The 11444-nt window shown below is 40.4% G+C and overlaps 1 protein-coding gene across 3 annotated transcripts in view; it reads right to left on the bottom strand.

The window, feature by feature from the left end:
- The window catches only part of SCIN (scinderin), an 82464-nt gene that overhangs the window by 10971 nt on the left and 60049 nt on the right, over nt 1-11444 (bottom strand). For 2 of the 3 annotated variants that reach the window (XM_024132013.2, XM_028490065.1), the window contains 5 exons: nt 9132-9302; nt 5259-5436; nt 4835-4956; nt 2149-2226; nt 410-470 (listed from right to left, as the gene is read on the bottom strand). In XM_024132013.2, the coding sequence (XP_023987781.1) occupies nt 410-470; nt 2149-2226; nt 4835-4956; nt 5259-5436; nt 9132-9302 (610 nt within the window). Of the gene's footprint in view, nt 1-409; nt 471-2148; nt 2227-4834; nt 5169-5258; nt 5437-9131; nt 9303-11444 lie in introns of those variants that run through there. The other variant, XM_028490066.1, reaches the window with a different exon arrangement.

The following is an 11444-nucleotide window of genomic DNA, read 5'->3' as shown; positions in this document are numbered from 1 at the left end:
ACATATGTATATGTATAACTGATTCACTGTGTCATAAAGCAGAAACTAACACACCATTGTAAAGCAATTATACTCCAATAATGATGTTAAAAAAAATCTAAGTTATCACAGTTATGGAGGTTTTACTATTTCCATAATAAAAAAAAAGTGTTTAAGTGAATTAGAAATTTTCAGAATAAATTGATATAAATACATCCTAAGTTAGATAACAAATATATATTTTTCTTGTTCCTTTTCTGAAATTCTTCAGTTAAAAAAAATTCCATTACTCTTTAGTTCTGAAGATGAAAGCTAAGATTCTTCTTGGTTTTGATATGTGGTTTTGGAGGACGTGGTGAAAAGAGAAGTCAGGAACTTGGTAACACCTGTTCAGAATTACTGTCATAATTTCCCACGGGATCTAGCTTACCAGACTTCAGAGATTCTGATTTCTCAACTTCATTGGCATGTTTTCCAATCCAAATAAAAATCTGAAAAATGAAGCAATAATAATACACATTGTTTTGGGAGTGTAGACGTGGTGCAAGCCTTATGCAAAGTGCTTCTCATACAACCCCACTTAATCTTCACAACAACCCCAAAGTCAGGGATGTGGACATGGAGGTGCAGAGAGGTTCAATCACTTTCCTAACGTATACACTTACTAAGAGATGCCTAAATTTATATCCAGCCAGTTTGACTCCAGATTTCACATTCTGGTATTTTATGTTTATATAGTATTTTGTAGTTATTAAGTGAGCTTTCCTGAAAACCACACATTGGCTGGTTTTTTGCACCCAACCCTGGGGTGTATAAGGCAGTCAGTATCCCCATACTATTATCCTGGGAGAACCATATGTAGCTTGTTTGTGGGCACCCCAGACTCCCTTTAGGATACCCTAACTTAGCCCTAGAGTTCTTGTCCTATGGTACTGTATGCTGTCACACTTTGGTAAAAATGCTATAATGTTTAACATTTAAATACTGATTCTTTAAAAACAGATATATGTTCTGTATGTATCCTTCTTGTCAAATGTGTAGGTTTTCTGCTTCAATGATGAAAAAGTCTCCTGAATTCCCTTATATTTAAATCTCTTTAAAATCACTTGTTGGCAGAGAAATTTTGGTCAAATTAGTTTTTATTACATTCTAATGCACACTGAAAGTGCTAGAATATTTGCTTGCAGGCACAGAACAAACCATGACAGCATGGCCATGTACATGAAAAGTATGATTGAAAAACAAATGAAATGTAGTACAGGAAATATGCTGAAGTATCCCTGATTATGGAAGCAACAGAGCTGACTACAAATGGAAAAGATTAAATTCTTCTGAATAAGGAAACATTCTTATAATTCTTAAATACACAAAGGTGTTTTATTGACATGAGGTTTTAAATCTCATATCTAGAAATAAGTGATCCATTCACTTAGGGAGAATCTGTGACTAGATCCCAAACTCAAATATGGTAATTCTAGACCAAGAAGCTAAGGTGTAATATAACTGAATGACTTAGCAAGTAAGAACCTAAAAGTAACAAGTCTCTGTGGTTGACTCTAAGACTAGGCCTAATTCAGATAAGTGTTCTATAATTGTTCTATATGATTGAGCTCCTAACATATTTATTTTTCCCTTTCACAGGAGAAAACAACTAACAGATGTGACATATAAAATCGCCATTAATTTTCTACCAAATAAAGATATATGTTACTGTGTAGATTCAAAACTATTCTTTGTCTATTTCTTCCCCAGGGAAGGGGTCTCCTAGGACTTTTTGTCAAATTTCAAGAGAAATTCTGAATATTTTGGTCTCCCTGAGGCATCGTACCCCCCATGCATTGCAACCAACTAATGCATTTATTACCTAAATGAGTGGATGAATGAATGTATGAATAAATTAGGAACGAGTGAATTTTACAAATAAATGAAAAGTAGGGGTTTTTTTGGGGCAAAACTATACAGCCAAATATGGTAGCCGTGGAATTATTTCCATATTAAGAAGCCAACTTGCCACACTGGTTTTATTTTTTGCCAAACTGTGGAGAGTTTCTTTTAAATACAGCCTAAATCCATGGGTCCGTTTATTATTAGACTTGCTATTTCTCAAAGCAGGTTGTGTCAGGTCCCAACCATAAGTACTCTCTTGCTATGAACAAAATACAGCTTTACCTGTTCCCAAGCATCTAGTAACATGACATCATCTTCTGCTAAATCATCCTGGGTGAACTCTCCTGGAACCTCTTCAACCTGAAATGTATAAAAAAGCTTTATGACCAAACAGTCAAGCAGTGATTTTTCTAATATACGGGATACAAACACCTTGTATTATTTGGAGCATAGCAAAAAAAAAGTTTGGTAGCCATTTTTTTCTTCCTTTTGGGCAGTTAAAGATTTAAATAATTGTTTATCTGTTTAATCAATATCACAAACTCAGAGTATCTTATTTGGGGAGGACAGTGCTTAACATAAACATTGCATATGGCCTTAGAGAGACCATGTACAGTCAATCTGGCCACAGTTGTCTCTAATTCCACTTCCTTATGACAAATTGCTTCACAGATTTCTGTTGCCTTCTTAGTTCCTAAAGACATTTAAGTTTATGATCTGGGTATTAAATCGTGTTTCATTTTGTAGGTCAAGATTATTTTAATAAAATCAGTAAGTCTGGTCATTTTTATGAATCAATCATTTTCCATAAGATGATATTATAACAATATTCCATATGCAAAGCTTCATTATTTTTATTTTAAATGGGTTAAATTGTGTTCTCCGTAGTTAACATTAAAGGGTAATGGGGAGGGTTAGTTTAGTGCACCCATTACCAGCAGGCATGCATTAATCTAAAGTTCAAATTTTTAAAAGAATTCTGGATGAAACCCCCCCTGATCATTAGGAAGGTATGGTAGATTGGATTATGGTTTGCTCCTTCCCTCTACTGTGTGACTCTGCAGGTGAAGTTGACTGTGGCCTTGCCAGTGTCATACTAGCAAATGCGACTCAGGGGCCCTCCTGTGCTCCTGGCCTCTGTCCTGGGAAAAACAGGCATGACCCCAACCTGAAGCCCCCTGAGCATGACAATACCTGTTTGTTGTAATCTGATGACATTTTGAGATTGTTACACAAAAAACAAACAAACACTAACCATTTACAGAGGGCAAATTTGTTTATATTTTCTTTTTACAGAATAATTACCAATTACATAATGCTTAAAAAAGCAAAAACCTTAAATATCACTTACTCCATGCCTGGCACTGTTCTAATCCTTTATATGCAACAACTAATTTAATATTCACAACAACCCTGTGAAGTAGGTACTAGGATTATCCCCATTTTTCAGATGAGAAAATTATAGCACAGAGAGGGGAAGTAACCAGCCTAGGGTCACACAGCCAGTAAATAATATCACAAGTAAGTGATATCAAACAGGCAGAATGGTTCTAAAAGCTGTTCTTTTAACCAATAGGCTCTGCTGTCCTGTATGAATCTACATGTCTAAAGCCTGCTTTCTGATGATGAGATCAAACACTTGTTAGTAACACTCCTTTTCCTTAAAATGTGAAGGGATTAGAGTTCCAAATATCAAACAAGAAAATAAGTAGGTGTAAAGGAAAAGTATATTTCTCTTAAATATGTGAATGACAAAAACCAAAAACTAATAGATTTTTTTAACCTAAGAACAAAGCCTAGGTGTTATCTTTGTAACATACATCTCCATTGCAAACAAACATGTTATATACAGCATTATTAGTAGATAATACTAATAAGAAATTATAGGAGCATATGCTGAAAAAGCCATTGTTTGGATGCAATATCAAATCAACAGTCAAAAGAGTAAAACAACAGATTTTTCTGACAGCAAGTTTATAAAATATATGGATTTCCTGCAAAGTAGGTGAACAACTGTGGTGCCCAACCACCTAATATTTATCACAATCCACCATTTAAATCTTTAATTTTTAGGTCAAATCACATGTAAGCTTCAAGTGTGGTTCACACATGAGCAGTTTCTTCTTCAAAGCATTTTATTTCAAGCATGCAATGTACCTGGGAAAATACTTACTAAATTTTCATGTGTGTGTTGAAAAGTAAAGCTTGTATTTACCAAGACTTGGTGACCAAATCTTTAGTTCAGATTTTATAGGCAAGGAATTTGTTCTTTAAATGAAAGATTTACACAAAAACTTAGTATGTCAAACAGAGAAAGCAGAATTTTTGTGATGAAACTGAGATGAGGGGCCACGGCCCAGGATATTTTAGAGACCCACAGACAATCACTCTTGTACACAAATACTTTTACTTCGAATTGCCTAAAATTCAAAGCTTGTGAATGGGACTATGACTATGACATAAAATATTACTGCTGATTTCAGTTAATTTGCAGGTGTGTATATAGCTTTCTGTGATTTTTGCCCAAGGATCATAATATTTCCATAATATTTTTTATTCTGTCAACATGGTGAAACTTTTTATTCCCGTGGGAAACTGCAGTGTAAAATTTACATAGTTTGATGACAGAAACCACTATTGTTGCATATAGAAAGCATCAAATCATTAAATTAGCAAATCCAACCACACGCATATTCGTACCGAAATGACCACATGCTGACACAGGTGCAAAATAGCTGATATACTTAAGAGCAGCTTGATTAATACAGTACATTACAGTATTCCGATGCTTTCACCTCCATTATGTCACTGGCTCTTAAACCAACCCTGCGTGGAGCAAAGATTGTCACCTGTGGTTTGCAGGTAAACTAAAACTGAGAATCAGGGCAGGAACGCATTAGAGCAAGACCAGAATGCTTCTCTCTCCCACTGCTGCTGGTTCTACCCCAGGGTTTCACGGGACACTTACAATGAATCTTCCAGTTTTGTTGGAGCAGGCGTAAAGCCGAGGTGGATGGTCTTCAGCCTGGGTTTCTAGCAGGGGAGAGGTCTGGTAGTCTTTTTTCCCTCCAAGGGAATTCCAAAACTCCTCTGTGGAAAACACAACAAGTTACCCAGTGCATTTTCAGAAGCATATGGTTGGTACTGCTTTACCTTAACAAATAATCGTATCTCACCTCAACTTCACTGTTAAGAAGTTACTTAAATGTAGCAGGAGAAGTTACTTCAATATAGTAGGTACCATCACCCACTTTTGCAACTAGCGAATGGGTTCTTAATGCCCTACAACCATTACAGAGTTCCTATTTATGACAAAAATAAATAAATTACATGATTAGCAAGTATGCCAAATATAAGCTCTGGCTAGTGTCCTTGGCCTCACCTATACATACCTGGTTCCTCGCCTTCCTGAATCCTCGTGGTTTTACATTTGAGGATGCTTGCCACATACTCTGCTCCCTTCTCCTCCTCCTGGCTGGCCCCTTTTCCTCTCCAGATGTAGCCATTATTTTGTCGTAGTTTCAGGACAAAAACGTCATTGGAATTTAATGACTTTGCATCAACATCTACCTAGAGTATGAAGAAAAATAACACAATGATGTAAATTCATTGCTGCTCCCTCAATAAACATGTCCAAGAAGCTGCGACAGTGCCAAACCACCTACAGACTTCTGTCCTGACCCAGGATATTAATTCAGGGGGCACCAGGACACCCCTAGAGGGTTAGAAACATTAGGAGCACATTGCACTGTGTCACTTTAACACTCACCCGCCCGAAGATAGTAGCACAAGTCTCTGAGAATAAAATAAGGCAAACTTAAGTGATACATAACAAGGATAATATTCAAAGACCGCAAGAAGGAGGATGGGCTAAAATTGATGTTTGGAAAGAGGTTGTAACATTCACAGATAATAAACGTCAAGCACAGTGTTCAGTTTTTCTCTCCCCCCACTGAAGAGGTTTGTCAAATAATCAAAGGGACACAGAAAAATCATAAAACAGGGACTGGGGTCTAATACAGGCAAAGAGATAACAACATAGATTCACTAAAAGGTTCTCCAGGCTCAGATAAATATAACTCAAATTATAAGAGACTGTTTATAGGGGGTTAAAAACACAGCACTGGGCTTCCCTGGTGGCGCAGTGGTTGCGCGTCCGCCTGCTGATGCAGGGGGGCCGGGTTCGCGCCCCGGTCTGGGAGGATCCCGCGTGCCGCGGAGCGGCTGGGCCCGTGAGCCATGGCCAATGGGCCTGCGCGTCCGGAGCCTGTGCTCCGCGGCGGGAGAGGCCACGGCGGAGGGAGACCCGCGTACCACAAAAAAAAACAAAACAAAAAAACAAAAAAAAAAACACAGCACTGACATACCTCCTTCCTTTCAACTGAGAAGCTGTGGACACCATCCGGGATGAGCTAGATGAGCACAGCTCCAGTCAGTGTGGCTGCAGAGTGAGTGAGAGGCACCTGGCTGAGACCAGACTTCAGCCTGAAGGTGAGGCTGACAGTGGAGCCTCGGGGCAGGGACAAGGCATGTGCGGAGCCTCAGGCTTGGGAGTGAGTCTGAGGTCCTAGGATGGGCTTGTGCCTTTGACTGCGTCTATGACCTTGTCATTTTGTGTCTCCGCACTGGCCTCTGTGAGACCCTCTGTCCGACTATAGGATTGTATGACTGTGACAGTATGTATATGACTCTCTGTGGGACTATGGGACTCCATGTGAGGTGTGCTAACAGGGAGATGAAGAAGAACCAGGAAACAAGACTGTGATACAGCAGCCATGAGAGAGGAAGAAATCAAGAGTGTGGGGCTTCCCTGGTGGCGCAGTGGTTGAGAGTCTGCCTGCCAATGCAGGGGACGCGGGTTCGTGTCCCGGTCCGGGAGGATCCCACATGCCGCGGAGCGGCTGGGCCCGTGAGCCATGGCCGCTGAGCCTGTGCGTCCGGAGCCTGTGCTCCGCAACGGGAGAGGCTGCGGCAGTGAGAGGCCCGCGTACCGCAAAAAAAAAAGAAATCAAGAGTGTGGTGTCCTGAGGTCAAGTGAAGAGAGCGCCTCAAGAAGAAGCTGGTGATCAGCTGTCCAAATGATGCCGTTTGACCATGTCGAGCTGCCAGAGGAAGGCATCAACCATGTGGAGAGTTGGTTTTCACCAAGTTCGTCAGGACCCTGTCCCCAGAGAGAGCACTAGAGGAGCAAAGAACAGCTGCTGGAAGATTTAAAGATGTGTCCCAGGTGTTGGTAACATTCAGAGAAGTGGTTATCATCCTCTTTCAGTAGGAAGGAGGCTCCATGGACCAAGCTCAAATGAATCTATCAGATGTGAAGATGGAGATTTATAGGAACTATGACTTCCAATTTCTAATCCAAATGTCTCCTGACTGGTACAGAGGAAAGAGCTTGGATGATGGAGAGACAGGTGACAAGAGGTCCATGCCCTGACTGGTGTGGGATCCTGGCGGTAGTTCCAAAATAGAACATAAGAAAGCTTTAGCCTCCCAGGAGATGAAAACAGAAAGCCTTATAAACAATGTTTCGACTAGTGCATTTCAGAGAGGCTAGGAATGCAAAGGCTGGTTTGGGAGGCTGCAAGAAAATAAAGAATCTGCATCGCAAGCAGCTCACGATGCCTCCTAAAGAAGCATCCACTGGGAAGAGACCAGGACCATAACGATTCTCCTTGACTCTTGCATCTGAAATCAACTGAGAGGGCCTGTAGGTGAAGGCTTCACTGTCAACTTGATAGATTAAAAAAAGTAGTCATAATTGAACACATGAGAATACATGCACAGAATGTTCTGGATGAGATCAATACCTAATGGCGTTTAAATTATATGACTAATTGAGATCACTCTGAAGAGGGCCAAGACTGAGCCTCGGAGGGTTCAAGAGCTTAGGGGACGAGCAGAGGAGGAGAATCCAGCAAAGCTGGATGGGAGTGCAAATACTCTTCAGAAGAGTGGCCCTCAAGTGTGGCAGAAATCCTGCTAAGTGAGGGGTTCCAGAAGCCTCGTAAAAAGATAGTGTTTTGAGAAGACAGAAAAGGGTGGCTCTAGCAAATGCTAGCAGGAGGCTGAGAAAAGCTGGGTCAGACAAGAGGCTTTTGATGGCAAAAGGCAGGGCTTTGGCAAACTAGATAAAGCCCATCCGGCTGGAGAGGCAGGAGGGGATGGCGGAGTGGAGTCCAGTACAGGACCACAAGTGTGAGATGAAGTGGAGTCAAGACACAGCTGCTGGATGAGAGGAGCCAGAGTGATGGAGACAGTGAGACAACGACTGAAGCCACCAAACAGTAAGAGGGGAAGGACCGGGGAGCTCAGCAGATGACAGCACAGGGGGATGGGGGAGGGAGACGGATAAGAAGTCAAAAGGGCAAGGGTTGAGCAAGGAGGGGACCCCACCACCGGTCCCTGGTCAGCGGGCACTGGGGGAAAATACAACTTCCACTTGAGAAGGCTGTATGGGAATCTGTGTCCTCAGAACACAGCCATGGAGCAAGAAGGCGGGGTGGCTTAGAGAAGAGGTTGAGGGGGGAGGGATGCTGTGACCCACCTCGTTTTAAGGGCTCAACTGAACAACTTGGCAAATGGTCCAGGTTTGGGGACATACAGAGAGTGCAGGGCAGTTAGGCGTGACTTGGGAGACTTGGGTTTCAACCGTGACTAAGGTGACCGGGTTATGAAGAGTGATGAATCCTCCCTGAAGTCAAAGCACTCAGCCATTTAAAAACTTGGGCCCGCTGGCCTTGCCCATACCTCATTGTCTTGTGGTCTGACACTGTGATCTGGGGTTTGACTTCTTTCACAGCTGCTGTCAGAGACAGCTTGTGTGGCCTTAACAGCTGAGTTATGGTTCCGGCCCAGTGTGGTGAAGTTTGCTTTCCACGGTCCTCACACTTGTACAAATAAGGGCCCTCCCTCTTGAATTTCGCTAGTGTGGTCACCTGACCATCACCCTCAATCCATCTTCCCCCAGGCCTTTCAAGACAGAGCTTGAGCTGCCTCACGCCTTTGACTGCTTGATTTGTTACATTATTCTTAAAATTCATTTGTTTTGTTATAAACTGGTTGAAAAATATGAGAGGACTGGTATCTGAAGTTAACTTTTTACTTGATTCTCCTGCTTTTAGTATTTTTTATGGTGAACACTGGATTAATTACAGAAATGAAGGGGGTGTACTTGCCAATTTTTTAAAAGACTAGTATTTGTTGATGGCTCAGGTCCACTGGGAAGCCCATGAGCAGGGCAGGTTTTATTGAATGCATGATGTTACCTCCACAATTCTGGTGATCGATGCCAGGTTTCTTCGGACTTGAAAGAGGCGTGTAGGGGGGGCCGGCACCTGACCTCCTTTCTTTGATGTTCCGTTCTTGTAAATAATGAGCGGTTTGTCTTTGAACAAACTCAGCAGGTGAGCAGGTTCTTTGCCTTGGGAGACTCGGATCTGGGGGCAGCGGGGATAAAAGAAATTAATAAAGAGTGCAATGAAAGAAGGCCGTATTTCCAAAGGCGTCCTTATTTTTCTCTTTGAAAACAAAATTAAAAATATATAAAAAGTCAAGAGCAGGAGGAACGATGAATCAACAGAAAATATAGGTTAATGATAATCAAGCTGAGCTTCCTCACTGACTTAGGAACCATACGTTACTCCAGACACAGCACCTTCTCGGGGGACACAGCACCACACGGCACCACTTTCTGCTTCCAGAAAGCACAAAGTTTCAAGTCTGTTCATCTACATCTCCAAAAGGGGAAAAACAACGAAGTGCTGATGTATGCCGTCTTTTATGAAAATTACTCTTTTTTTTAGAAGGGCACCAAGCTTTCCAGATGTTTAGGGGTATACCTGTCTCTCACGTGTTTTGGATCTCGTTCAGTAGGTTAGGAGATATCCATTCATTCAAATTCTTCCAAAAATAAGACAACACGAAAGTATACTCATTCTTTTTACATCCCTACCACTGTGAGATGAAAAAAATCATCGTAATCTGGGGATGAATAAAGATTTCAATCCAAACATCAAAAACTGGCAAAAATAAACAGAGTAGACTTTCTACTTTTTAGCTTACCTATGGAAATGGTAATAGTAGATTTGCTTAATAAAAGCTCTTTTTAAAATACAATATAAGAACTTTTCATGATAAGGAAATGGAAGAAAATAAATGGCAAGTTATTTAATTTCACCTATTAGTTTAACAACAGATACTGGATCAGATCCGAATTTCCTAACTCTTGCATAATCTATTGATGCATGTATTTACATAAAGAGTTCAAATTTTGTCACTCTCCTGTTTTTTTCAATTATTTGCCCTATGCTAAAATTGAAATATCTCTCCTACCCTGGTCTGTCTTTTTCTAGAAGCCAAGTGAATGGGAATGCTGATGCACATACCATCATAGGGAAGCCTAGGGAGCACTGAAAGTAACTCCACAAATATCTTTCAACTAATAGACATTCAAATAAGCGAGTAACAAATTAAAACGTCTTTTGAGTCACCCCCAAAGCTTGTGGTGAGGTTAGCTAAGCGCTCCTAAAACTGCCGTCGGCTTAGCATTTCCCATAACATTGAGAAAACCTCAAGTGTCAACATGAAAGAAAGAGGGCTACTGATTAAGACCCATTCTCCACTGTGAAATGAAAATAAGAGATAGAAACGTAAATTGAAAAATTTTCAGTACTGTTAATACAGTCTACGAAGGAATGTTGAAAACAGCAATTCAGGACTTTATTTATGCATTGTTGTAAACCACCGCCATCTCGTGGTGAAACTAAGCATTACCATTTCATTGCCAATTTAGGATTCAATTGGCTAACACTGGAAATTCATTCATTGGGTATATCAAATATTTAACTGTGAAATAGAGAATTTATAAGGCACAGGGCCTTATCTTCAAAGTTTTTGCATGATTTTGTAAGCACTACTTGAAAGATCAAATAAATGACATAGATGATGTCAGTTCTTAGAAATATTTAATTCAAGAAATGAATATAAACTCTATGCCAATAAAATGGACAACCTGGAAGAAATGGACAAATTCTTAGAAAGGTATAACCTGACAAGACTGAACCAGGAAGAAATAGAAAATATGAACAGACCAATCACAAGTAATGAAATTGAAACTGTGATTAAAAATCTTCCAACAAAAGTCCAGGACCAGATGGCTTCACAGGTGAATTCTATCAAACATTTAGAGAAGAGCTTACACCCATCCTTCTCAAACTCTTCCAAAAAATTGCAGAGGAAGAAACACTTCCAAACTCATTTTATGAGGCCACCATCACCCTGATGCTAAAACCAGACAAAGACACTACAAAAAAAGAAAATTACAGACCAGTATCACTGATGAATATAGATGCAAAACTCCTCAACAAAATACGAGCAAACAGAATCTAACAACACATTAAAAGGATCATACAACCATGATCAAGTGGGATTTATCCCAGGGATGCAAGGATTCTTCAATATATGCAAATCAATCAATGTGAAACACTACATTAACAAATTGAAGAATAAAAACCATATGATCATCTCAATAGATGCAGAAAAAGCTTTTGACAAAATTGAACACCCATTTATGATAAAAA

Source organism: Physeter macrocephalus, chromosome 5 (assembly GCF_002837175.3).
Source record: "Physeter macrocephalus isolate SW-GA chromosome 5, ASM283717v5, whole genome shotgun sequence".
Taxonomy (NCBI): Eukaryota; Metazoa; Chordata; class Mammalia; order Artiodactyla; family Physeteridae; genus Physeter; species Physeter macrocephalus.
This window is presented reverse-complemented; position numbering and strand designations above follow the sequence as displayed.